At 51.9% G+C, this 27,163-nt stretch overlaps 4 protein-coding genes across 10 annotated transcripts in view; 2 read left to right on the top strand and 2 right to left on the bottom strand.

Moving 5' to 3' along the window:
- The window catches only part of CCDC159 (coiled-coil domain containing 159), a 6,377-nt gene extending 6,039 nt beyond the window's left edge, over positions 1–338 (bottom strand). For all 4 annotated transcript variants that reach the window (XR_008616063.1, XM_028499431.2, XM_055080828.1 and 1 more), the window contains exon 1: positions 160–338. Coding sequence is in view for 3 of the 4 variants with exons in the window: in XM_028499431.2 (XP_028355232.1) it covers positions 160–187 (28 nt within the window). In the remaining variant the exon portion in view is untranslated. The remainder of the gene's footprint in view (positions 1–159) is intronic.
- A 149-nt stretch (positions 339–487) lies between these two features.
- Positions 488–2,977, top strand: TMEM205 (transmembrane protein 205). The gene is made up of 4 exons (XM_007106668.4): positions 488–587; positions 1,217–1,325; positions 1,431–1,594; positions 2,615–2,977. Exons 2-4 carry the CDS (start codon positions 1,226–1,228, stop codon positions 2,918–2,920), a joined length of 570 nt encoding a protein of 189 aa, XP_007106730.1. The 5' UTR covers positions 488–587; positions 1,217–1,225; the 3' UTR covers positions 2,921–2,977.
- Positions 2,978–4,338: 1,361 nt separating this feature from the next.
- On the top strand, positions 4,339–15,606 carry RAB3D (RAB3D, member RAS oncogene family). 4 transcript variants are annotated; one of them, XM_007106665.4, is made up of 6 exons: positions 4,339–4,505; positions 5,265–5,305; positions 5,828–6,093; positions 6,821–6,939; positions 7,030–7,154; positions 11,358–15,606. In XM_007106665.4, exons 3-6 carry the CDS (start codon positions 5,866–5,868, stop codon positions 11,543–11,545), a joined length of 660 nt encoding a protein of 219 aa, XP_007106727.1. In that variant the 5' UTR covers positions 4,339–4,505; positions 5,265–5,305; positions 5,828–5,865; the 3' UTR covers positions 11,546–15,606. The 4 variants fall into 4 exon arrangements, with proteins under 4 accessions (XP_007106727.1, XP_007106726.1, XP_007106728.1 ...); XM_028499464.2 differs by having other exon boundaries at positions 4,441–4,453; XM_007106664.4 differs by lacking the exon at positions 5,265–5,305.
- Positions 15,607–15,778: 172 nt separating this feature from the next.
- On the bottom strand, positions 15,779–26,430 carry TSPAN16 (tetraspanin 16). The gene is given in 7 exon segments (XM_024134360.1): positions 15,779–15,784; positions 18,262–18,326; positions 18,329–18,413; positions 18,415–18,504; positions 20,172–20,246; positions 24,158–24,307; positions 26,362–26,430. Coding segments are annotated over 7 exon segments (540 nt in total).
- Between the last annotated feature and the right edge of the window lie 733 nt (positions 26,431–27,163).

Consider the following 27,163-nt stretch of genomic DNA (forward strand, 5'->3'; position numbering starts at 1 on the left):
TCCCCCTCCCCCTCCCGCTCCCCCATCACCTGTTTTCCCTCAGTCCTTCCCGATAGAATTCTCGGAGGAACGGGGCGGGGTCATTTGCCTGGGCCCCGCCCGCCGGGGCCTTGAATCCTGCGCTAGCCAGGCTCCCGACCCCCTTCCACCCCCACCTACCACATACAACCTGCTCCTGCTCTCCCATCAGGGACCGCGAAGCCAGTCCCCAGCTGTGACGCTGAAATTTGATCCCGTGGAGACACCATCCTATTAAAACGCGCGGAGCCCAAAGGTAGAGTCACAGAGAGAGGTGTGGCTGGCATTTTAGCTCCGCCCCCGCCGATGCAGCCGAAGACCTCATTGGCGCCTTTCCGCTTCCGCAGATCTTAGGAGCCGCGGTGTAATTGGGTGAAATCCCGAGGAGTGGACGGGATTCCAGGCTGGTTTCCGTTCATCGATTAGTCAATATCTAAGAGGGCGGTACAGGAGGTACAGATCTCCGATCCGATTGGCTTCTGGCTTAGCTGGGAGGCGAGACGAATTCTTGGTCCCACGAGGGGAGGTGGCCGAGGAGGTGCGCGGCCACCCCGGAGCGATAGAGTGAGGTACCGTGCCCAGCCCGCCTGACCCCCTTAGGTCCGGCCCCGGACTCTTGAGTGCTGCAGGTCGAGGTCCGGGTCCAGTGGTAGGGTCGGTGTCCTCGGGCCCGCCTGATCCCCTTAGATACGGGCCCGGACTCTTGGGTGCTGCAGGTCGATGTCCGGGTCCAGTGGTGGGGTCGGTGTCCTCGAGATGAGATTTAGGGTTTCTCAGGATTAGATGGAGTCTCCAGGAGGTGCTTTGGGAATCTTCATAGTGATATCTGGGATCCTGTCATGAAAGGAGTGGTCTTTGATATCAGAACTCGGTCCCTGGGGTGATATTTGGGAGTCACTGGGGTGATCTCTGAGGATCTAGGTCTTCGAGCTTGAGCTGCGGGGGCTGAAATTTGGGGGTCTCCGAGGTGGCATGGATGTTGGGGTCCAGAGAGCCTAAGATCTTGAGGGCTGACATTTGGAGAGATGGAATCGGGGGACGTCACAGAAGTGCTATGGGTCTTCCCCACCGCCATTCCTGGGATACTATCCCTGGATCTCTGCTGGATAGACCATGACTCTGGCCTTATGCAGGCTCACAGGGTCTGAAGGCCACAGGGCAAAGGTAAAACTCTGACCACCTGGTGCCTCCTTCCCAGGCTTGCAAGATGGCGGAAGGTGGGAACCCGGAAAGCCTGACTAAGGTGGTTCATCTACTGGTCTTGTCAGGGGCCTGGGGCATGCAAATGTGGGTGACCTTCGTCTCAGGTAGGGACCCTCGGCCTGGATATCATGAGTGCCTAAGGTGGGGACAGGGATGAGAGGGGGACTTGGAAGTGTCCTAACAGACATGTGGTCCCCTGCATCCCACAGGCTTCCTGCTTTTCCGAGGCCTTCCCCGACATACCTTCGGCCTGGTGCAGAGCAAACTCTTCCCTTTCTACTTTCACATCTCCATGGGCTGTGCCTTCGTCAACCTCTGCATCTTGGCCTCACAGCATGCCGGGGCTCAGCTCACATTCTGGGAGGCCAGCCAGGTATGCGGGCTTGAGCTCCACTACCCTCTGGAGATTCATTCCCAGGACCACACTGAGCACCTATGACTACACCTTTGTGAGAGTTAAAACAAAACCCCCCAAACTGCCGCTTCTTCCTGGTGTATACAAAGCTGGGTTCTGGATACCCTTGAGCAGTGCACAGCCTGCACAACCATCCCCAGCAGCCCTGACTAGTCTCCAGTGTCTCTCTGCTGGCTGTTGCTCCCTCTCCTCCCCCTGACTGGGCCTGCAGCCAAGCTGTGGTGACTCAGCTGGGCTGGGGCACTGACCCCAGCTCAGTGTTTAAAAACCAGCCTGACTGGGAATTTACAGTCCCCCACCCTCATCCACACATTTTTCCCAGCCACAAGGCAAGGAACCATCTGTGCATCTCATATTTCTCTATCCTGCCCTCCCCTTGCCCCCATTATGTCCCTCAGATGTGGGCAGGTGAGGCTTGACAGGGGTTTCAATAATCCCACAGACACAGGAGGGATTATGGGTAATTGGAACTTCGAGGACTTTTAATTCACTCCCTGTGGGCCCAATGTCAGCTTCTAGGGTCTAGTCTGCGGCCACAGAGGAGATGGGCCCTCTCTTAGGCTCTCTATTTTGGGGAAATGAGGGGACAGTTATGGTGCTCTGTCCCAATTCAGGGAAGAGAGGCTCTGCCCTGAGATACCCTCAGTTTGGGGGAACAGAGGAAGGTAGGAGACAGGCTGTGTTCTGGAAAGTTCCAGTTAGGGTATCAGAGGAGACGAGGCTCAGGAGGTTTGGGGGAGAGAGAGGAGACAGTGGTAGAGAGAGGAGATAGTGGTGGAGCCTTTCCTTAGGAGCTGCAGGTTTCAGGGTATGAGAGCTGGAGCTCTGTTTGGGTTTGAGGTTGGAGCAGGGAGGCCTGGCTTTGACCCAATCCTGTCCCCCATTCCCCTCTGGGCTTTGAGGATGCAGAAGGACCCTCCCTAGAGCCCCTGCTGCCTCCCAGGCATGGCTCACCTTGTCCTCCTGCCGCCCCACCAGCTCTGCTTGCTGCTCCTGAGCCTCATGCTGGCCACCATCAACGCCCGCTGGCTGGAGCCCCGCACCACGGCCGCCATGTGGGCCCTGCAGACCATGGAGAAGGAGCGGGGCCTGGGCAGGGAGGTACTGGGCAGCCACCAGGGCTCAGACCCCTATCGCCAGCTGCGGGAGCAGGACCCCAAGTACAGTGCCCTCCGCCAGATCTTCTTCCGCTACCATGGCCTATCCTCCATTTGCAATCTGGGCTGCCTCCTGAGCAATGGCCTTCATCTTGTAGGCCTCGCCCTGGGCCTCAGGAGCCTCTAGCCTCCACTGACTCTCTGCTGGGGCCCCAAATGTCAATAAACACTTCTTTGGAAATGACTGCTGTCATTTTTCTCCAACTGGGAAGCAGGGGGAGGGGCAGGCAAGGGTAGAGCTGAGGGATTCCGTTTCCCCATTCCTGTGACATGATGATTTGGAGAGTTAGCTGTTGCAGCCCTTAAGCTCTTCCTATAATGGTGCCCATTTGTTAAGTACCCACTGTGTGCCAGGTGTGGCGCTAACCACCGCACAGATCATGTATTATTGTAACAACAGCTGGTTCTGATCCGTAGAGGACAATCATATTTTTCACCCCATTGACATCGGGGGTGGCCATGTGACTTGCTTTGGCCAGTGAAATGTGAGGAAAGTCACTTCCAAAGAGAAGTATACAAGCCAGTTTGTGATTTGCCACATCTTCCCCTCACTGCAATGACCGGTGTGAGTGAGAAACAAACCTTGGATGTTAGATGCCATGATGACTATAGGGCTGCTTGTTACTGAGCATATGGCAACCCTTCCTGACTGATGCACATCATCTCAGTTTGTCCACAACAGCCCTTAGAGGTGGCTAACATTGTTCCATGAAGCAATGGGCGCTCAGAGAAGTTCAGCAAGTGGCTTCAGGTGCAGTTGTTGGGATTTGAACCCCAACAAAGCCTGAACTGTGTTTTGTTTTGTTTTAAATTTTTGGCCACGCCGCATGGCGTGCGGGATTTTAGTTCCCCAACCAGGGGATAGAACCTGTGCCCCCTGCAGTGGAATTACAGAATCGTAACCACTGGACCGCCAGGGAAGTCCCAAGCCTGAACTGTTATAACTGCAGATTCTCTTCTGTTGGCTTGAAGAAAAGTCTGGGACCTCAGCTGGGCCTGGTTGCCAAATTGTGTGGCCTCAGGAAAGCGTCTTCCCCTCTCTGCTCTCCAGTTTCTTTATCTGTAAAAGGTGAGGGGGGCGGGCGGTGGTTAATTCTAAGGGCCCTTAAGGGTATTTGGAAAAGGGCTCTAGCCCAGTTTAGGTCAGGCGCTGCACGTTACAAACACTAACCCAGATCAGAACCCTTACACAACCCTGTGAAGTGGGTACCCTCATTATCGACCACGTGACGTGACGGATGGGGAAAATGAGGCCAGGGAGGTTAACATGTCCAAAGCGACAAGGCTAGAAAGTGGTGGAGCTGAAATGCGAACCCGGCTCCAGAGTCCGTGCTCTTAGCTGCTGTGCACGTAGTAGAAGCTCCACGTATGGTTAGTGAAAATGAAATATTTATTGTCAGGGAACTGACAGCTGCGCGCACGGTGCGACTTCCAACCCCTCCCCCGCCCCCCTATCCGCGGTCTCCACAGGCCCCGCCCCGGTCCCGCCCCGCCCTTCCCCGAGAGGGGCCCCTCCTCCCACGCCTGGGCGGGGCCGGCGCGGGATCCGGGTGGCTGCGGGCAGCGGTGGCGGCTGCGGCTGCGGGGTCCGGGTCGCAACCAGGGCCAGGTCGCAGCGAGTTCGGAGGCGGAACGCCTGAGGGCGGCGTCCCCACGCGAGGTGACCCCGTCGGAGGGAGCGCACCCCAACCTGCGCCTCCGCGTCCCAGCAGGTCTTGGGGGGGACAGGGGTTTAGGGGGAAGCCCGGGGCCTGGGGAACAAAGGCAGGCAGCGGGGGACGCCTCCTCCCTCGCCCCCACCCAGCTGGACTCATCGGGGAGCGTTAATGGGGCGCGGGCGGGGCAGACAGCCCAGCTGGGGACAAGAGATGGGACCATATGGTGATGGGAGGAAGCTCCTGAGCTCCCCTGCACCTGCTGGGGCGCCCCACATCTAGTGACGGGGGACAGTGCCGAGCCCTCCGGGGTCCCTTACCTAGTGCCAGGCTTGAGGGAGAGTCGGCAGATGGTCAGAAGGAGGTGGGACCGGCTGACAGGTGGGCTGGGGCTGGGGGATGGGGCGGGGCGGGGGCCCCCATACCGGCGGCCCTGCCCTGCACGGGGAAAGGCTTCCTGCCTTTCTCTTCCCCTCCTCAAACTCGTTCTCCCGGAACACGGGGTGGGGCGGAGGGCTGGGCAGGAAAGGGGGGCTAGTTGGGTCCTCCTTTAAAGAGGAAAAAAGCCCCACGGGGCAGTTGAGAAATGGCTTTGCCAGGGATTCCTATGCTGGTTGTCCCCATTCAGCCAGGCCTTCTGGAGCCTTCCTGTGAGGCTCAGGGAGCAGCCATAAACAGCTGGGGAAACTGAGGCCATGAGGGCTGAGGGGGTGAGCTGGATCCAGATGAAGCAGCCCAGCCGTGGGGACAGATTGCCAGGAAAGGCAGGACCAGGTGGTCGTGGTGGTGGCTGAGGGTGATCTCCTTGCATTTGAGGACCGTCATTCTGGCCTCCGTGGGCTGAAGCCGGGGCTGGGGTGAGTCAGCCCTACTGGGAGGGAGATGGGCCCGGCCCCTTTGACAAACAGAAGGTGGCGGTACCCATGTGGTGGTAGAGCTGGGCTTCAAACCTGGGGTGTATCCACTTAAAGCCCCCTCCCCATGGGGGTCAGGGAAGGAGTTAAAGTTGGCTTGGGTGGGGGCAGGCAGGTGGCCAACACCTGCCAAAGTCAACACCCAGGCCCTGAGGAGGACTCTATCCAGCTGGCAACCCCCCCTCCCCCCAGCTCACACCTGGGCCACACCAGCTGCTCACCCTGGGGCAAAGTCCACACCTGCACCTTCCGCAGGGTCTGGTTCCTCAGTGGCCAGATGGGGCACCCCCAACCTGGGCCCTTGCGTTGGACAAACATCCCCATTTTCCAGAAGAGGACACTGAGGCCCAGAGAGGGCAAGTGATACATCCAGGGTCTGTTGGCTTACAAGTGGCAGAGCGGGAATTTGAGCCCAGGTCTGGTGTAGACACTGGAGCCATTCCTGGTGGGTTGTTTTCCCTACAGGGCTCCAGCCCTCCCCTCCCAGGAGGCTCCCTGCCAAGATGGCGTCAGCTGGAGATCCCCCGACGGGCCAGCGGGATGCAGCAGACCAGAACTTCGACTACATGTTCAAGCTGCTGCTCATCGGCAACAGCAGCGTGGGCAAGACGTCCTTTCTGTTCCGCTACGCCGACGACTCCTTCACGCCCGCCTTTGTCAGCACTGTGGGCATCGACTTCAAGGTCAAGACCGTCTACCGCCACGACAAGAGGATCAAGCTGCAGATCTGGGTGGGCCAGGCGGCTGTCTGTGGGTCTGCTGGCCAGGCAGGGGCTGGGCTTCCTCCAGGGAAGTCCAGGCGAGGGTGTAGGGCTGTGGGGAGGGTCTGGGTGAGGACAAGTGTCCAGAGTCGAGGAGGGGGCTTGGAGTAGGTGTGAAGAGTAGCAGGGGTTATTATCTACGAGGTGAATTCATCAGGATGAGGGGGATAGGCCCTGCCCTGTAGGGTCAGAGGGGGAGACAGTACTAACCCAAGTTGGGTTAGAAGACCTGGTGACCAATGGAGAAGAGGTTTGGGTACCCTCTCGGGGCAAGCCCAGAGGCCCCCACTGAGCCTCTTCAGAGCCATGCCCTTGCTCCCAAAGCGCCTGCTGGTAATCATTGTCATGGTAACGAACATCAGGCTCTCTGCATCAAGGTGGTAGCCTCTGGCCCATGTGGTTCTTATTTGTGGTCATGAAGCTGGTTCTTGGAGATGAGGTCAGAAGGGCTTATAAGTCTTTGAAAGGCCACTGACCCCTCTGACCGGGAACCCCTCAAGGACAGGGGACATGTCTCCACCAATAGAAGAGAGATTATACGGGCAGGCCCATGTTTCTCCCATTAGACCTGGGAACTGTGAGGGCAGATCCATGTCTTGCTCATCAAACTGGGGCTATGAGGCTGGGAGACAGGAGCCTCAGGGGTGGGGTGGGGAACAGAGTGGCTTCTAGACGCCTGACCCCACTGTGTGCCCAGGACACGGCAGGCCAGGAGCGCTACCGTACAATCACCACAGCCTACTACCGCGGAGCCATGGGCTTCCTGCTCATGTATGACGTCGCCAACCAGGAGTCCTTTGCCGCCGTGCAGGACTGGTGAGTGCTTGCCGACCACTGACCCCCTGACCTTCGCCCTCTCCCCCTGACCCTAATCTCTGGCCTAACACAGCCCCTCAAACTCCACAGGGCCACGCAGATCAAGACCTACTCCTGGGACAACGCTCAAGTCATCCTCGTGGGGAACAAGTGTGACCTGGAGGACGAGCGTGTCGTGCCCACTGAGGAAGGCCAGAGGCTCGCTGACGACCTTGGTTAGTGCCCGGCCTGGCCCACAGGCCTGGGACCTCCCAGAACCAAACCTCCAACCCTGTGCTTGAGTCCCAGGTCCAACCTCAGTCACCAACCCTTTGCCCTTTGAAGATCTGCCCAGAAAGATACCCACTGTATACCACCTGCTGCATTTCATTTCAGAGGATTCACCCACAGATACCCTTTACCGCCCCACTGCCCTGGGAACCCAGACTCAGCAAAATCATTTCTGGGAATTTATCCTACAGACATCCACTTCTCATGTGGGAAGTGGCGGGTAAATCAAATCGCAGCACCGTTAGTGGAGGGAAACCTTGGCAACCTCCCAAGTGTTTCACAGTGGGGAAAGCAGCTACACATAAACTATAGTCACATGGTGGAATACTACGCAGCTGTAAGAAAGGATGAGGGCCTTCTTTATGTTCTGGGGTCTCCAGGTATATGGTTAAGTGGAAAAAGCAAACTGCAGAAAGGTGGGCGTGGCTTCTTCCTTTAGTCCAGTGGTCAGCAAACTTTTTCTTTTCTTTTCTTCTCTTTTTTTTTTTTTTGCTCCTTGTGGGATCTTAATTCCCCAACCAGGAATTGAACCCTTGCCCCCTTCAGTGGACGCGTGGAGCCCTAACCACTGCACCACCAGGGAATTCCCCAGCAAACATTTTCTTAAAGGGCTAAATAGGAAATGTTTTCAGTCCTAGGGTCTGTGTCACGACCACTCAGCTCTGCCTGAAAGCAGCCATAGATAATACATCAATGAATGAGCATGTCTGTCTGCCAATAAAACTTTATTTACAAAAATACGCAACAGCACCTGAAACTAACACGATAACATGATATTGTAAATCAACTGTATTTCAGTAAAAAAAAAAAAAAAAAAAAAAAAAATAGGTGACAGGCCAGATTTGGCCTGCAGCTCAAAATTTGCCAACCCCTGCATTAGTGTATAAAGAGGGTGAGAATAAGGATATTATACTTATGTTTGCTTAAAGGAACTCTGGAAGGTTACAGAAGGATCTAGTAACAGTGGTGACCTGGGTGTCTGAGACCTGGCAGGCCAGGGCACCAGAGTGGGAGGGGGACTTTTCAGTCTACCTTTCTGAATCAGGTAAATGGATTATCAACTCAAAGTTTAAGCTAAAAGAAAATCTTATCTTGGAGTATTCTAGTATTCTAGGCCCTCCCCAGGACTTTCCTTGCGGGAGGCATTGTAACCTCTATGGGGGATGACAGGTTAAGGACCCAGACTCTGGAGCTAGAATCCCCTTGTGCAACCCACTAGCTGTTTGACCTTGGGCACCTCACCTACCCTCTCTGTGCTTCCATTTCTCCATCTAGGAAACAGGTGAAAACCACATCTACTTCATAGGGCTGTTAGAAAGATTAAATAAGCAAATGCTGGCCATGATTGAACATTAACTCCTGTTATTTCTCGATTGCTTTGTGATCTTGCACCGGTGACTTCAGCTCTCTGGGCTTGCACTTCCTCATGTGTGAAATGCAGATAATAACAGCCCCACCTCATCAGGTTGTCAGGAGGGTTAAATGAGTTATGACGTGTGAAGCAGTTCTAACAGAGTCCGGCATCCATGTAGGTTGCATCTAAGCATTAGCTAGCATGATTGTGAACTATTGCTGATGCTTGTACATGAAACCTAAGAGATTTACTATCTGACCCTTTACAGAAAAAGTTTGCAGACCCCTGGACCATAACGGTCCTCTTTCTCTTTTTTTTTTCTTGCCATCATTTGTTGGAGAAACTGGGTCTTTGTTCCGTGGAATGTCTCCGTTTGGGGTTTGACTCTGCTCCCTCGTGGTGCCATTTAACCTGCTTCCTTGTCCCCTGTGTCTTCTGGGAACCTCAGCCTGGGTCTCATTAACAGGTGTGCTGGGGAGTCAGCTTTTGGTGCCTGGCCGTGGGCTAGAATACTTGAGGATGCTGCTCACACCTTCCTTTTTTTTTTTCCTGGCTGCACAGCAAGTGGGATCTTAGTTCCCCAACCAGGGATCAAACCCGCACCCCCTGCAGTGGAAGCACGGTGTCTTAACCACTGGACTGCCAGAGAAGTCCCCTGCCCACACCTTCTTACGGAAAACATATAGTGCCTGGGGGTGAGGGGAGATTCCCACTTGGGCATTAAATTTAAAACATTAGAGGACAAAGTGGGAGATAGAATTCGATCCCAATTTTGTAAGAAAAAACGCACATACGTGTGCACACACACACATACCCCCTACAAACCGAACCCCAACGATTATGTATTTATATTTTTAAAAAAGTGGAAAACTAAATATCAAAACACCAATAGTAATTGTTTCTGGGTGATGAGATTACACACAGCTTTTCTATATTTCTTGATATTTTTCAGTAGTTTCTAGTTTCTGCAGTGAATTTCTCCAGTGAGTATTTATAACCAGAAAAAAAGTATTCAGAAAGAAAAAAGAACTCAGATTATTTGCGGCAGAGCCAGACACAATTAAGGAAATGCCGGATTTGCCTAGGAAGACAGAGGGGTGATGTTGATGATCAGCAGGCTGAGAATAGAGATCTGTGTTTGTGCCCTGCCTCTGTCATTCATCTATCCATCCAGCTATCCATCCATTCATCCATCCATCTGTACATACATCCGTCCGTCTGTTCAATCAATCATTCAGTCAGTGGTTTCCAAGCATCTGCTCTATGCCAGGCACTGGGCTGCAGTTGTGGACAAGGCAGACAGAAATCCTGCCCTCTTGGCGCTGGTGTTCCAGTAGCAGAGACATAGTAAATGGATAATTACACTCATAACTAATTACAATGACATTTTTATAGTGCTGCATGATAATGACAAGTGCTGGGATAGAGGACTGTTTACCCTGTGATGTGTGTCATATGGTGGACGTTTGTCTGAACTTCTGGCCTACCTTGGGGATGGCAGATGGGGACACATTGGGGACCGTTCAGGGACAGCTCCCAGCAAGCAGAGCCTGAACCAACCTTTTAAGGGTGCAGGAAGGTCTGTCATGTATTCCCTTATTTGCAGGTTGGTGGGCCACTTCTTATAGCCTAGGGACCCCGGGCAAGTCCCCAAAGCATTTGTACCACCTCTCACCTTTTCCAGAGGGGATAAACTTTTTTTTTTAATGAGAAAAAGTTATGATGGTCACTATGATGCTAAGAATATATTCAAAGCTACCTCGGCATCCCCCTCCCCAAAGGGAATCAGCCAGCCTGCCCTCCCTCCCGAGGCCCAAGGTGATAACACTAGAAGTGTTTAATCTATTAGTATTCCAACCAGGCAGCCTGGTTGTGTTCCCTGTATGAATTTACATGAGTGACTTTCCTTCTGTGTGCCTCAGTTTTCCCATCTGTAAAATGGGCTATAATAGTATAGGTACTTCCCTGGCAGTCCAGTGGTTAGGACTGCACGCTTCCACTGCAGGAAGCATGGGTTCAGTCCCTGGTTGGGGAACCAAGATCCTGCAAGCTGTGCGGTGTGGCCAAAAAAAAAAGTATAAATCTTAGAGCATCCTTAAATGAGTTAATTTATGTAAAGCGCTTAGAAAAGTTGCCTGCTGCGTAGTGAGCATGATGTAAGCACTGCCTATTATTATTGTTATTATCATTTTTAGTGCATTCTGTAGGCCAGGAACCATGCGCACCGTATGCTGTCTACAAACTCTGTGAAACCTGCCATTATCTGGCTGACAGAGGTTGCAAACTGGTAGCCCCTGGGCTGAAGCCAGTCCTCAGCCAGTGCTCAGTCCTCTGTTTTATTGGACCTGGAACATATGTTCCAGAACATGTGAAATACTTGGCTCCATTTAAAAGGTCCACATAAATATCTGGCTCTGTGGGCGCCCTGGCTGTGCCTTCCTGTGCAGCAGAAATTGAATAGAAGATGAGCCCCACTTACACAGGGGCACCCCCATATCCGCTGGACACCAGAATGTTACTACCTGGACTCTTGGTGCCGCTGCCTTGTGACAAAGAGATACACAAGGTAGTACAGGCAAGGGCTGCTGTCACAGATTTCTAGCAGCAGTAGCAGCAGCATTGTTCCCACTTTACCAAAAAGCAAACTGAGCCTCAGAGAGACTAAGGCCCTCAGTCAAGGTCCCACAGCTGCCCGAAGGGCAGAACTGGGCTTGGAACCCAGCTTCGGGTGATGCTACAGTCCAGGCTCTGCGCCCCAGGGTCTCACAGCTCTTCCCATCTTACGTCCCTGCAGGTTTCAAGTTCTTTGAGGCCAGCGCCAAGGAGAACATCAACGTGAAGCAGGTCTTCGAGCGCCTGGTGGACATCATCTGCGAGAAGATGAACGAGTCCCTGGAACCCAGCTCCAGCCCGGGCAGCAATGGGAAAGGCCCGGCCTTGGGGGACACCCCACTTCCGCATACCAGCAGCTGCCCCTGCTAGAGATGATCCCTCACCCCTGCCCACCCCCTCCTGCCTCGGCAGGAACAATGACTGAGGCATGAGCCACAAGGGCTGTTTCCAAGCTCAGGGCGCCCCCTCCCCTCCCATCAGCCGCATTCCCCCCGCCCCCTGCCAGCTCCCGCATGGCGCATTCTCTGGCCATGGCCACCAGCCTGCCCCAGCAGCCCCTTTCACAGGCTCCAGGCCCTGGGGACTCCACACTGCAGGCAGAGTCTGGGGATAGGGGCGTGCACGAGCTTGCTGCTTTCAGGCGTCTTCATGGGGGTAGTGCGGGCAGCGCGTCCCACCCCGCCTGGTGGAAGGGCATCCACAGTGCCTTCTGGGTTAGAACCACTTATCCACAAACGTTTCTTTGTCGGGCATTGTCTGGAGTTCACGTGCTGGCCAAAGATGGTTCTTCTCCCTCGTGCAGTGGGGATTCTCAGACTTCATCCCTGGAGATGTGGAAGGCGGCTCCTTTCTCAGGGTCACCCAGTCTGCTTGTGAACCTTCTCAGACCTCGAGGCTCCAAGGCAGGGTGGTGATTTCGTCCTCCCAGAACCCTCCTTTCAGGCCTGCACATCCTCTGCCTGTGAAAGCAGTATTAAAGCAGCTTTTCCTGTTGTAAGAGAAGAGGGAGTCAGACCCCCCCACACACCCCCTGTTCCCCCAGCCTGGCTTCAGGGACCCCAGAAGTGCCTTCCGAGCTTCCCAGAATTCCACATCACCCACGACCCTGCCACTGTTTCAGCTTATCCACTGCATCCCTGATCCAGAACTGAATTCTGGAGCTCTGGGCCGCATGGGGCCGGGCAGAGAATCACCCAACCCTTGGCGTTCCTGCCGGGGACCTTTTACCAGAAGTTAACTCAGTCAGGAGTCTGGGCTCTCTTGCCCAGACCTGCCTCCCCCGGGCCCTGTTTGGCTGGTAATGTTTTAAGCAAGGTTCTTTCCACATCTGACATCCTGCTAGAAAAGGAAATTGAGCAATGTTCCTGTTTTCCTGTGCTGGCTGGTTGCTCTCCATGTAAGGACTGACTCCTTCCACTTGAAAAAGCTTGAAGACGCAGTGTTGGCTACCCGAGCCACGTCATCGCTAGGGTCCAGTGACGTTCTCTGCTAATGGAAGAGTCACGCGAAAGAATGCTCTGGGGTTGGGCTGGAGGGGCGAGAAGGCAGGGTTGGGTAACTGCTGTGGCCGCTTTCATGTCCCAGGTGCAGCTTGGGAGTGGCGTGCTGATGGGGGATGGGCGGGGAACCAGTCTCCCTGGTTGAGGCACTAGTGGGGAGCCCAGCAGGTTGGGGTCCCCAGCTACTAGGGGCTCCTGCTGAGAGATAATGTGCAGTTTGGGGATCTACATCTTGACACACACACACCCCAGCCCCATCCTCAGCTCAGTGGCCCTTCCTGCCCACCAGAGTCCAAACCTGGCGACATGATACCTCCTTCTACCATGGAACACTGACACTCCAGAACTTGACAGACACTGTGAGAATGGCCGAGCGTACGGTTTGTCCAGTCTCCCAGCCCCTGGCGCCAAAATGACCTCCCGTAGTCTTAAGGATCTCTGCTGCTTCCTTCCAAGAGTGGGGAAGGTCTGGTTCAAGGTTAATGTAGTTCTTACTTTTATAGAAGCTGGAGATTGAATTTATTTCTAGAGGGCCCTGTTCACCCCAATCCACGGGCTGTCCTTAGAGCTTCAAAGTGGGGATATCTCTGTATACCAACAACTGGGCTGTGATGAAAAGGACACGTTCTTGGAAATGCACCCGTGAGAGAGTATCTGAAGGTTTGGGGTGGGAGTCCAAAATGTTAATTGCTTTAACATAAAAGAGAAAGCAGCTAGAAAATGGCTTCTTAAGATGCACCATGGCCTGTCAAGACCCTGTGGGGCAGTTCATTTTCCTTAAACTGCTGCCAGAAAAAAATGGTGGTTCAGAGTGTCACTATCTGAGGGACCAGCTTATTTGTCATCTCCCGTGAGATTAAAAAAAAGCAGCTTTGGCTGTATCTTGTACCTGACCTGGCCTAAGCTTTCTGTTTACACAAGATTTTTCAACAGTTCAGCTTCAAGTAGCAACTGAGACAGCTGCCTCTGGGTTCTCTTAAGACTGGGAATGATGTAGGAGAATTTTTCTTGTTTCTTCTAAAAATAATGTAAGTTTTTATTTTGTGATGTTTTGGGGGGGAGCTTTAACTCCTGATGGTGTCTGAGGAACTGAAACTGATGTCCTCAAAGATCACTAGGAGAGAATGGGAGTTTGCTGAGTTTACAAACAAAAATTAAGCTAAAGGCTGTGGGAAAACAGCTTCCCAACTCCAGGGAGGCTGGCATCTGGGGAGGTCACTTGAGGCTGTATCCTGCATCTGTGCTATGCCTTCTTACCATTTGCTTTCAGCAACTTGTCCTTCCACAGGCAATTTCAGTGGGAAATTGCCATGACTGCCATCTGGGGTTATGCTTTTTTCTTTTTCTTTCTTTGGCTTCTCTGGGGATCATGTTCTTATATCTTTCTCTCCTATTCCACTGAAAAACAAAAAAACAAGTAAGTGGTGAAATTTGATCTCAGTGTCGAAGTGCTGATTCTGCTAACTGGCTTCTCCCCAATGATCCCAAAACACACTATAGAGAGAGCTCTGGACCTGATCATTTATATTCTGGGTGTGGTTCTCCTGTGTAAGCCATTCTTTGATGTTCACTTATAAAGATGTGCTCTTTTCTCCACAAGAAAAAAAAATTAAAGTTGTTATGCCCAGATGCGGTTGTTCTTTTATTGCCATTAGTGAAATGTCCTCCAGGAAGAGGACAGTTAAATCACAAGTAGATAGTTGGGCAAGGGCCATGTGTGATGCTGCAGAACCCAAATCAGGACAGGGAAGCTCAGGTCTGGGGCTGGCTCTAGCTGGGCCTCGTGGTCACCACCTTGGCCCTGGGAAGTTCCACTGCATGGAGGGCAGAGGATGATGTTGCCTCAACTAATTCTAGTAAGAAGGTCTGTCCTCCCCATAGCAGCCAGAGGGCGCCAGTGAGTACCTGAGTCAGGTCACGTCCCTCTGGTGCGAGCCCTCCATGGCTCCCACCTGACTCAGAGTAAATGCGTAAGTCCTCCCCGGGGTCCACGAGGCCCTGCTTGATCTGACCTGTCACCTCACTCTCTTCCCTGTCACCTGCCCTGTCACTCTTCCCACTTGCCCCCCAAAACTGCTCTGCCCCTCCTTGCTGCTATTTGAACACACTAGGCCCCTGCCTCAGGGCCTTTGCACTGGCTGTTCCCTCTGCCTGGAGTCACATGGCTCCCCTCACTCATCCCCTCTTTCAGGTCTTTGCACAAATCTCACCTTGTTGACCCACCTCCCTCCCCAACACCAGGGTTAGGACTGTAAACCCTCCCGCAGCATTTCTGTTGCCCCTTTCCTGGTGTCCTCCTCTCTACAGCCCCTAGAATCTAAAATACTATATAATTTACTCATTTAACTTAAACAAGTGTCTCCTTCACTGTAATATCTGCACCTCAAAGGCAGGGATTTTTTAATTTTTTACTACCGCACCCAGCTCTTTCCTGTCTGATACAAAAAAAAAAAAAAAAAAAAGAAAGAAATATTTGGTCTTTGCCCCTGGTTCTTGGCAAAGAGCTCCTAAAACCCTTGGAATGTCCAGAGTGATAAGAGCATCTTTTGTTTACTAATGAGAAGACAAGCTAGGCTGGGGACCCCTAGGTAGCTTCAGGATGGGGCTGATTGCCAGAAAGACCAAACCATGATTAGAGGGTTGAGACCATCAGCCGCAACCCCTGGGATGGAGCTCCAGGGAGGAAAGGGGGCTGGAGATTGAGTTAATAACAAATTGTTGGGACTTCCCTGGTGGTGCAGTGGTTAAGACTCCGAGCTCCCGATGCAGGGGGGCCGGGTTTAATTCCTGGTCAGAGAACTAGATCCCACATGCATGCCGCAATGAAGAGCCCGCATGCCGCAACTAAAGATCCTGCACGCTGCAGTAAAGATCCCGTGGGCTGCAACTAAGACCTGGCATAGCCAAATAAATATGTTTTTAAAAAAATTGTCACTCCCGGGCTTCCCTGGTGGCGCAGTGGTTGAGAGTGCACCTGCCGATGCAGGGGACACGGGTTCGTGCCCCGGTCCGGGAGGATCCCACATGCCGCGGAGCGGCTGGGCCCGTGAGCCATGGCCGCTGAGCCTGCGCGTCCGGAGCCTGTGCTCCGCAGTGGGAGGGATCAAACCTGAAAGGGAGGGGGGATTGCGGGAACCCCCTGATTTTGTAGCCACGTCAGACAGAAGTATGGGTGCCCTGGGGACCTAATACTGGTGACTGGCATCTGAGGTGGAGCCGGGCTTGCGGGACTGAGCCCTTAAACTGTGGGGTCTGCACTAACTCGGGGTAGTGTCAGAATTGAACTGAAGTGTAGGGCACTCTGTGGGTGCCCCCAGAGAATTGTTTGGTGTGGAAAATCCCCACACGTTTGGTGTCAGAAACAGGAAAAACAGTTCATTTCTTCTTTTTCTTCCAGTTATTGACATACAGCTCTGTATAAATTCAAGGTGTATAGCATAATGATTTGACTTACATACACCATGAAATGACGATCAAATAAGTTTAGTGAACGTCCATCATCTCATATAGATACAAAATTAAAGAAATAGAAAAAATTTTTTTCCTCGTGATGCGAACTCTTAAGGTTTACTGTCAACAACTTTCATATATAACACAGAGCAGTGTTCATTATATTTATTGTGTTGTCCATTGCATCCGTAGTATTTTTTTTTTTTCATTTTTGGCTGCGTTGGCTCTTCCTTGCTGCATGCGGGCTTTCTCTAGTTGTGGTGAGTGGGGGTTACTCTGTTGAAGTGCACGGGCTTCTCACTGTGGTGGCTTCTCTTGTTGCGAAGCACGGGCTCTAGGCATGCGGGCTTCAGTAGTTGTGGCACGCGGGCTCAGATCCCTAGTATTTTTTTTTTTTTTCATTTTTGGCTGCGTTGGCTCTTCCTTGCTGCATTCGGGCTTTCTCTAGTTGTGGTGAGTGGGGGTTACTCTTTGTTGAAGTGCACGGGCTTCTCACTGTGGTGGCTTCTCTTGTTGCGGAGCACGGGCTCTAGGCATGCGGGCTTCAGTAGTTGTGGCACGCGGGCTCAGTAGTTGTGGCTCGCGGGCTCTAGGGCACAGGCTCAGTGGTTGTGCTGCCCGGGCTTAGTTGCTCCGCGGGCATGTGGGATATTCCCGGACCAGGGCTCGAACCCGTGTCCCCAGCATTGGCAGGCGGATTCTTAACCACTGCACCCCCAGGGAAGTCCCATCCCTAGTACTTTTTATCTTATTACTGGGAGTTTGTACTTTTTGACTGCCTTTATCCAATTCCCCCTCCCCCCATGCCCTGCCTTTGGTAACCACAAATCTGATCTCTTTTTCTATGATTTTGTTTGTTTGTTTGTTTTTGCCGCGCCAGCAGCTTGTGGGATCTTAATTCCCCAACCTGGGATTGAACCCGGTCCCTTGGTGGTGAAAATGCCAAGTCCTAACCACCAGACTGCCAGGGAATTCCGTTTGTTTTTGAAGTGTAATTGACCTACAACACTATGTTAGTTCCTGTTACACAACATAGCGTTTTTGATAGGTTTGATATTTCTATACGTTTCAAAATAATCACCACGATAAGCCTAGTTACCATCTGTCACAATACAAAGAAGTTACACTATTATTGACTATATTCCCCCCACTGTACATTTCATACCCCTGACTCATTTATTTTGCAACTTTAAATTTGTACTTCTTAATCTCCCTCACCTATTCCTCTCCTCCCACCACCCCCCTCCCCTCTGGCAACAACCTGTTTGTTCTCTGTATTATCTATGACACTCTTTCTATTCTTTTTTTTTTTTTGGCTGCGTTGCGTCTTCGTTGCTGCGCGCGGGCTTTCTCTAGTTGCAGCGAGCGGGGGCTACTCCTCGTTGCGGTGCATGGGCTTCTCATTGCGGTGGCTCCTCTTGTTGTGGAGCACGGGCTCTAGGCACGCAGGCTTCAGTAGTTGCAGTGTGTGGGCTCAGTAGTTGCAGCACGCGGGCCCTAGAGCATGTGGGCTTCAGTAGTTGCAGCGCATGGGCTCAGTAGTTGTGGCGCACGGGCTTAGTTGCTCCGCAGCGTGTGGGATCCTCCTGGACCAGGGATCGAACCCGTGTCCCGGTCCGGGGGAGGCAGATTCTTAACCACTGCATCACCAGGGAAGTCCCTCTGTTCTATTTTAAAAATAGTTTATTTCTGGGCTTACCTGGTGGCGCAGTGGTTGAGAGTCCGCCTGCCGATGCAGGGGACACAGGTTCGTGCCCCGGTCCGGGAGGATCCCACGTGCTTCATGCTACAATATGAATGAACCTTGAGGATGCTAAGTGAAATAAGCCAGACACAAAAAGACAAATACTGTATGATTCCACTTATATGACGTTCCTAGAGGAGTCAAATTCCTAGAGAATGGTAGAATGTAGGATGGTGGGGTGGGTACCGGGGGTTGGCGGAAGGAGCCTTAGTGTTTAATGGGGACAGAGTTTCAGTTCTGGGGATGCAGGATGGTGATGGTTGCACAACCATAGGAAAGTGCTTAATGCCACTGAACTGGACACCTAAAAATGGTAAGATGATAAACTTATATATCTTTTACTGCAATAAAAATAAATTTACCAAAAAAAAAAAAAAGATGTGAAATCTCACCTTCTCCATGACTAAATTCCATTCTAGGGACTCGTCATCTGGCTCGTTGTAACCTCTGTAATTCTCAGGGTCACAAAATTGTGCTCCAAGGCCACTTCTCTAACCTCAGAGATGAAACGGGGAGCGGTGAGCACAGAAAACAGCAAGGTGCCCCATTTGGTGAGGTTTCTTGGGGACTCAGGAGGGAGGTGGGGGCTTCCCTTCTGCTTCCTTCATGGCCCCTCCCCCAGCCATGGGTCTGCGCTGGAGGAGGACGAACTCAGGCTACCATCGCCCCCGAGAGAGGGACACAGGGAAGAGCGTGGGTCTCGAGCCCAGCACATCTGGTTGTATCCAAACTCACAACCGGCTTTGAATCATCTGCTCTTTTGAATCGCCCACACGCCTGCTGCGCCCCCGTTATGGCTGCAACTCGATGAGGGACTTGAATATCATCTTCAGCAACTGAATTTCTCTCTGCACAAAAGGGGCTACTTTAATTTTCTATTTTTTAAATAGAGGTCTAAATTAAAACCATTTTTTCCCCAAAGAGGTGAAATAGTCACACGGCTCAAAATTCACAAAGCACAGAAGGGTAAGCCCGGAAAAGACTCCCTCCCACTTTTTTCTCCCAGTCGACAAGTTTCTCCCACTTCACCACCTCGACTGTTACGGTTTCCAGTGTCTCCAAAGACATACGCTATGTGTGTCAAAGCAAAGTATATCCTCATTATTGTTCCCCTTGCTTTATTCTATTCTCGTCCTGCACCCGGCTGTTCGCAACACGAGTAGCCGTGGCTCTCGGTGCCCTGCTCAAATCCCGGTGGCTTCTCTTATTTCTGTGCCGCGGAGCCCGGCTTCCCGTTGCCAGCAACCGAGGTTTTTTTATTTTGTTTTTTTTTTTTAACTTTTTGGCCGCGCCTTGCGGCCTTCAAGATCTTCGTTCTCTGAGCAGTAATGGAACCCGCGCCCCCTGCAGTCGAAGCTCCGAGTCTTAACCACTGGACCCGCAGGGAAACCCCCAGCAGCCGAGGTTCTTGCAGTGGCCTCTCAGCACGCATGCGCCCTGGGAGCAGCCCTGAGGCAATGACTGGTGGGAGGTGTTGGATTAATACTGCAGCTCTCTCGTCGCTTGGGTGGAGATCATAGAAGGCGTGCTCCTTGCCGCGTCCCCGACATCCCCCACCAGGACTGAGCCCAGTTGCACACAGTGTCAGCTTTTAGGGGCTACATTCCCTTCCCTGCCTCACTGCCCCTGTCCCCTGCAGGTGCTTCTTGGGATCACCTCTCAAATAAACCATGAGCCTTCAAATCCTTTTCTCAGGGTGAGCCTCTAGGGGGACGCAAACGGGCACAGCACTATGTCCTGGAGAATGTACCATCTCCTGCATATAGAACCTCCTCCTTCCTTCTTTCCAGCTGCATCAGACTCCCTTGTGTGGATTATCATACATTATAAACTCCCCCCGCCCCAAACTGATGCTCACTAGGCCAGCAGCAATCTTTGTCACACCCTGGTATGTATGTCATGCTGCACACAAACAAGCATATCCTTGGATAATTCCTAGGGACCAGATGGTTGGGTCAAAGTGTCCATGCTTCGTCCTTTTGATGGAGAGTGCTAAATAGCCCTCTATTCTGAACTCATTTCAAAACCCCAAGAAACTTCACAGCTTTCCCCATTACTCCGCCAGCAATTACTTCCCATTACTCCCCCAAATGAGAGGTGGTCCAATTCACTCCGCGGTTTCTCGAGGGGAGCCTCTGAAGGCAGGGCTGAGGTTTCCGGCTTTTCGCCCTATCTCTGGAGACTCAGTCTCCCACCATCACCGGATCCTGGCGAGCGTGGGAGCCTCCCGGGGGGAGGGGCGGGGCTTCCATTGATTCTGTTTATTTCTAATGCAGAGCGAGAGAAGCCGAGCTGTGCTTACAGTCGGGAAGAAGGCAAGGACCACTGTGGCGACAGTGATTTCCACGATGAGAATGATGACTATGACCGAGAAACACTGGAAGACACAGGGTGGGGAGTGGGGGGTGGGAGCCTGCTGGGAGTCCTTCTACCCCATCCCCAGGCCACCGTGGCCTCTCCATTTTGAAAGAACACACTCCTGGGGGCGGGGGGCGGTTATTTTATTTCTTCCAGGTGTCGCATTCCTGAATGTTTTCCAGGATACTGGCAGTGGGATATTCTTAGGAGCTATCAGTAATAGCTGGAGGGACTTCCCTGGTGGCGCAGTGGTTAAGAATCCGCCTGCTAATGCAGGGGACACGGGTTCAAGCCCCGGTCTGGGAAGATCCCACATGCCGCGGAGCAACTGGACCCGTGAGCCACAACTACTGAGCCTGCGCGTCTGGAGCCTGTGCTCCACAACAAAAGAGGCGGCGATAGTGAGAGGCCGGCGCACCGCGATGAAGAGTGGCCCCCACTTGCCACAACTAGAGAAAGCCCTCGCACAGAAACGAAGACCCAACACAGCAAAAATAAATAAATTAATTAATAAACTCCTACCCCCAGGGGACACGGGTTCGAGCCCTGGCCCGGGAGGATCTCACGTGCCACAGAACAACTAAGCCCGTGCACCACAACTACTGAGCTTGCGTGCCCCAAGGACTGAAGCCCACGTGCTTAGAGCCCGTGCTCTGCAACAAGAGAAGCCACCACAGTGAGAAGACTGCGCACCGCAACGAAGAGTAGCCCTGGCTCGCTGCAACTAGACAAAGCCCGCATAGCAACAAAGACCCAACGCAGCCAAAAAATGAATAAATAAATAAATAAATTCATTTAAAAAATAATAATAATAGCTGGAACCCCATTTCACAGCCAGCACTCTCGGAGAGTCTGGGAGGCCTAAGAGGCGACTTCCAGCAGTGTGTGCAGACAGCAGGGGCCGATGGAAAGGCAGGAGGGACAGTGGGGGGCACCAAATAGAGGCAGGAGGGAATTCCGTGGTGGTCCAGTGGTTAGAACTCAGTGCTTTCACTGCCGAGGGCCCGGTTCGATCCCTGGTCGGGACACTAAGATCCCTAAAGCCGTGCTACAAGGCCAAGAAAAACAAAACAAAGCAAAACAAAAAACAGAGGAAGGGGGCTTCCCTGGTGGCGCAGTGGTTGAGAGTCCGCCTGCCGATGCAGGGGACACGGGTTCGTGCCCCGGTCCGGGAGGATCCCACGTGCCGCGGAGCGGCTGGGCCCGTGAGCCATGGCCGCTGAGCCTGCGCGTCCGGAGCCTGTGCTCCGCAACGGGAGAGGCCACAACAGTGAGAGGCCTGCGTACCGGAAAAAATAAAAAACAGAGGAAGGGCCAAGAAACCTCAGAAACACAAATTGCGGGGAGGGGTGACCAGACTGAAGGGGAGATACCGGACGACAGGAGGGTGGGTGCCAGGGGAGAATGCCTCATGTTTCCGATGAAATTCACATGCCTGGTGGGAAACAGTGGGAAATGCTGTAAGCGGGGGTAGGGGGACTTCAAGTTATCCATCGAGGAAAAGCTGCTTCCCTCCAGAGCCTCAGTTTCCCTATCTGCACAACGGAGGTGTGGGACCAGCTCAGGGGGTCTCAGTGGGTTCTGTGGAGCTTCTAGAGACCAGATTGGTGGGGGGTGGTCAAAGGAAGGTCAGCTCCTGTCTCCCCTTTCATCTATTTCTGTCTATGCCTATTATTATTATCATTATCATTAAAATCTCTCTGATAATTCAGGCTTTGAGTTGCCAGACCAGCCGATGGCTGGGCTTAACTGGCCTTGACACAGAGAGGCAGGAAAGCACAGTGGATACACATCAGGGGTCCCCACAGTCAACAGGGAGAAACATGAAGGCAGTTGTGAGACCGCAGACATGTGGCTCCTGTATCAGATTCTGAGAATTCCTATTAATATTAGTATTTCCTGGGAAGTCCCTGGCGGTCCAGTGTTTAGGAATCCGTGCTTCCACTGCTGGGGGCCTGGGTTCGATCCCTGTTCGGGGAGCTAAGATCTCGCAAGCCGCCACTGCGTGACCAAAAATAAAAAATAATTTAAAAATAATATTTCCCGGGACTTCCCTGGTGGTTCAGTGGTTGAGACTCCGCACTCCCAATGCAGGGGGTCTGGGTTCATCCCCGGTCAGAGAACTAGATCCCACATGCATGCCACAACTTAGAGTTTGCAAGCCACAACTAAGGAGCCCACATGCTGCAACTAAGGAGCCTGCCTGCCGCAACTAAAGAGCCCACCAGCAACTAAGACCCAGTGCAACCAAGTAAATAAATATTTTTTAAAAAGAAAAATAATATTTCCCAACCTCTGGGTGACTGGAACGTCCAGAGGACAGATATCCAGGCGTTCGCAAGTCCTATTGGCTCCATCTTCAGAGTCTATCTAGAAACTGCCCACTTCTCACCCCCTCCTGGCCCCACCGAATCCAGCCCCCACCATCTCCCATCTGGATCACTACAGTCCCTCCACCCTGGTCCCCCCCTGCACTCTGTTCCCTCCATAGCCGCGAGAGGGCGCGTGTGAGCACCTGAGTCAGAGCATGATTCTGCTCAGAACCCTTCGTGGCTCCCAACGCCATCAGCTTTGGATGGACCAGACGCTGAGGGTAAAGTCGATCGGATTTGCCAGTGGGTTGTGAGAGAGAGTACTCTTTGATTCCTCCAAGTTAAAACATGGATAAAATAGTGTCCACACTCTACTGAAGAGAAAACGAAATCTTGCAGACACAGCACCTGTTCAATAAATCTTTGCTGAATGAAGTAATTAAGAAAGAAAACGAGGACTTCCCTGGTGGCGTAGTGGTTAAGAATCCGCCTGCCAATACAGGGAACAAGGGTTCAATCCCCAGTCCGGGAAGATCCCACATGTCGCAGAGCAACTAAGCCCGTTCGCCACAACTACCGAGCCTGAGCTTTAGAGCCTGCGAGTCACAACTACTGAGCCCGCCTGCCACAACTACTGAAGCCCACAAGCCTTGAGTCCGTGCTCCGCAACAAGAGAAGACACCACAATGAGAAGCCCAAGCACTGTAATGAAGAGTAGCCCCCACTCGCTGCAACTAGAGAAAGCCCACGCGCAGCAACGAAGCCCCAACGCCACCAAAAATAAATAAATTTATAAAAAAGAAAGAAAGAAAATGAGAGATGATGGAGATTCAGGGAGGAGGAAAGTGAGGGTGGGTGCTTTAACAGTCAGGGCTGTTTATGCTCTGGGAGATGGCTAGAGCAAGTATCTCCCTGAAACCCCCAAACTGAAATTGCTGTAGTTTTGCAGCAACACAGTGGAGGAAGGAAAACAAAAGTTGCTGGACACAGATTCAACTTTGGGTGGGATGATGAGCTCAGACAAGATTTTAAGGGAAGTGGGAATGGGGACTCTCAGAGCTGGACTCTGGGGACACATTTGGCCAAGGCTATATGTGAGAATAAGTAAGACATGCAAAATCTGTGACATGCTATTTGCATGATCATGCTCGAAATATTCATACTCCATGTATCTGAACATGTACTTGTGCTGCATGGCAATTACAATAGTGTTGTGTTAGTGGGGGATATACACATGGGCCAATGGAACAAAGCAGTGTACACAGAACAGACTTGAGCATAATGGAAACTAGCATAGACAGAGGAGGACTGGATGGACCAGTTGGTAAGTGCAACAGTATGTCACCAAATGGGAAAAAAAAAAAAAATCAAATCAGACCCCTACCTCACACCACACACACGAAAAAACACGACAAAAGGCTAAAGAGCTAAGAGTGAGCTCACAATATCTTTAATTTCCACTTTATTGTCTTTCCAGGGAACAGTATTTCTTTAGTCTTTAAGGACTTAGCTCCTTACATGGGCTTTGATGTGGAGGTCATGGGGCAGCACCAGCAGGTCTAAATCAGGGTGGAGGTGTTCGGTCCTTCCGGGCTTCCCGAGAACGATTCCTGACTACCTTGCTGTGAATAGCACAACTCATGCAGTAATGCAGTTTCACATACAGCTTGGAAAGCACATAGGCGTTGAAAACACTCGCTGCAGAAATGTCCCTGACGGCTGCGGCCTCTACGATGTTCCGAATGACAAACTTCTTAATGGCCTTATCCTTGGGCATGCATCAGGCACAGTTGGTACAGCGAATAGGCTGCACGTGGCCGCGGCCCTTTTTGGCACGACCATTATTCCTTCTTTTCTTGGTCATCTTACTCGTGGCAGGAGGACATTTTGCAATTCATATTTAAAACCTTAAAGGTTTTATGGTAAAATCTTTTACCTAGAAATTCCATTTCTAGACATTAAACCTAGGGAAAATAGTCACATATGTGCCTCAAAACCAGGATGTACAGGGATGTTCATTAAGGACAAAATGTTGGAAGTAACTGAAGCAACCAATAACACAGGTTGGGTAGGTAAATCATGGTACAGCCACGCAATGAAATCCTAGAGAGTTTTTTTATTTTATAAATTTATTTATTATTATTTTTTTTAGTTGTGTTGGGTCTTCGTTGCTGCACGCGGGCTTTCTCTAGTTGTGGTGAGCAGGGGCTACTTTTCGTTGTGGTGAGTGGGCTTCTCATTGCAATGGCTTCTCTTGTTGCGAAGCACGGGCTCTAGGTGCATGGACTTCAGTAGTTGTGGCATGCGGGCTCAGTAGTTGTGGCTCGTGGGCTCTAGAGAGCAGGCCCAGTAGTTGTGGCGCACGGGCTTAGTTGCTCTGCGGCACATGGGATCTTCCCGGACCAAGGATCAAACCCGTGTCCCCTGTATTGGCAAGCAGATTGTTAACCACTGCGCCACCAAGGAAGTCCCTAGACAGTTATTCTAAATGATGCTTGTAAGACAGGGGGTGGCAAATTTTTTTGCAAAAGCACCCGATATTGTGAGCTTCGCAAGCCATACAGTCTTGGTTGAAATGAAACAGCCAGTGTAGTGGAAAAGCAGCCATACAAAATCCATAAACAAATTTATTTTATTTACAAATAAATTTTATCTATCTATCTATTTACAAGACTGTACTTTGCTGACTTCTGTGGTAGGAGAATGTTTATTGATACAGAAAAATGTTTTTAAGGCCTAAATTTTTTTTTAAAAAGTAGATTGTCAACAGTCACGGTCCTTGGGTATGAATCTAACGGAGTTGAAAACTCATGTTCACATAAAAACCTGCACATGGATGTTTCTAGCAACTTTATCCATAATTGCCAAAACTTGGAAGCCACCAAGATGGCCTTCAGCATATGAATGGATAAATAAACTGTGGTACATCCAGACAATGGAATATTGGCACTAAAAAGAAATGTGCTATCAAGCCAGGAAAAAACATAGAGGAAACTTACAGGCATATTGCTGAGTGGAAGAAGCCAATCTGAAAAGGCTACATGGTTTATGATTCCAAGTATATGACATTCTGGAAAAGGCAAAACTATGGAGACAGAAGAAGGATCAGTAGTTGCCAGGGCTTAGTGGGGAAAGAGGGCTGATGGGTGGAGCACGGAGAATTTTTAGGGCAGTGAAACTACTCATGCGATGCTGACACGGTGGATACACTAGTCAAAACCATGGAATGTACAACACCAGGAATTCCCTGGCAGTCCAGTGGTTAGGACTCCACTCTTCCATTGCAGGGGACACGGGTTCCATCCCTGGTCAGCGAACTAAGATCCCACAAGCCATGCACCCCAGACAAAAAAATAAATAAATAAAGTACAACAACAGGAGTGAACCTTCATATAAACTACAGACTTTAGGTTCTAATGATATCAGCGTAGGTTCATTATAACAAATGTACCACTCTGATGGGGAATGTTGACAGTAGGGGAGGCTGTGTGCGCAGGGGCAGGGCTTATAGGGGACATCTCTGTACCTCTGCTCAATTTTGCCATGAACCTAAAACTGCTCTTAAAAAAGTCTTCTGCCACGGACCCCAGGTCCCCCAGATCACACTCTTCTGCTTGATTTCAGCAGCTCTGGGTCGATGGAGGCTACGCCTGTTCCCAGTGCATCCTGCTCCTTGTCAGTCTGCCCTACATCCCTCCTGCTTCCCTGGGGACCACAGATCCGGATGCCAGTGAATTTGGATCAACTTATTTCCGTCTTTGAACGAGCCAGTTGTGGCGGAAGGGCTGCAAATCCCCAGGGCCCAGGTTGTGACATACTTACAGCCATAACACGGTGGAAGAAAGATAACAGTTTCTTCAAGGAATAATACGGAGTGTGCGTTTCAGCCATGTCGGCCAGACTGGGGAGCCCATTTAACTCAGCATCTTCCTAAACCTCTGGGATACCGTTTCCCAAGATGGTAGAGGTCTGGGGTCGGGGGCACCAAAGCTGCCTTGCTCTGCCCCTCTCTCTCCTGGCTGCCTGATCCTCTGCCGGGGAGGGGTCCCAGCGGCTGCCCCTCTGCTGTCACAGCCTTTGTCATATCACAATCAGATGCTGGAGCTAGGTTCCCAGTGCCAGGGAAGCAGGTGCCCCAAACTACGCCCCGCTGGTTCCTCATCCTCCATCCTCCAAATAAGCCACACCAGGGGTGGAGAAGAGGCACAGTGTGCCACCCTGGTACCCCTCCAGATGCCACCCGGGCCCTGTGGGCCCAGTGCTCAGCACCGACCACTCGTGTGGTTGATGCGCCCGCTAGACTGGAGGCTCCGAGTGGACAGGAGCCTGGACTGTCCTACTCGTGGCTTTGTTCCCAAAGCCTTGTACACAGTGGTGCTCAAGACACCGCTGCGGAGTGAATGAAGAGGTTCCATGAAGCAGGGATCTAGCTATAAGCCATCATGTTCCCCAAGTCCCTGCCTACACATTAGCTCCCTTGGCTCATCCTTCTCACAGGGCTCAGAGAGGCCAGAGTAACTGCCCGAGGCCACACAGGAAGCAGGGCCAAGGCTGGCCTTTGGACCTCCAAGAGTGACACAGAGGTAGGAACCTCCGACCCCTTCCCACCTGAAAGCCTGTACTT

Source organism: Physeter macrocephalus, chromosome 2 (genome assembly GCF_002837175.3).
Source record: "Physeter macrocephalus isolate SW-GA chromosome 2, ASM283717v5, whole genome shotgun sequence".
Lineage (NCBI taxonomy): Eukaryota > Metazoa > Chordata > Mammalia > Artiodactyla > Physeteridae > Physeter > Physeter macrocephalus.

What these genes read in the sequence shown, in the direction of transcription:
- TMEM205 (XM_007106668.4), top strand. Translation starts at nt 1,226, where the DNA reads ATGGCGGAAGGTGGGAACCCGGAAAGCCTGACTAAGGTGGTTCATCTA. An exon ending in GTGGGTGACCTTCGTCTCAG is followed by an intron (nt 1,326 to 1,430) that starts GTAGGGACCCTC and finishes TGCATCCCACAG; the next exon opens with GCTTCCTGCTTTTCCGAGGC. An exon ending in CATTCTGGGAGGCCAGCCAG is followed by an intron (nt 1,595 to 2,614) that starts GTATGCGGGCTT and finishes CCGCCCCACCAG; the next exon opens with CTCTGCTTGCTGCTCCTGAG.
- RAB3D (XM_007106665.4), top strand. Translation starts at nt 5,866, where the DNA reads ATGGCGTCAGCTGGAGATCCCCCGACGGGCCAGCGGGATGCAGCAGAC. An exon ending in GGATCAAGCTGCAGATCTGG is followed by an intron (nt 6,094 to 6,820) that starts GTGGGCCAGGCG and finishes CTGTGTGCCCAG; the next exon opens with GACACGGCAGGCCAGGAGCG. An exon ending in GAGGCTCGCTGACGACCTTG is followed by an intron (nt 7,155 to 11,357) that starts GTTAGTGCCCGG and finishes ACGTCCCTGCAG; the next exon opens with GTTTCAAGTTCTTTGAGGCC.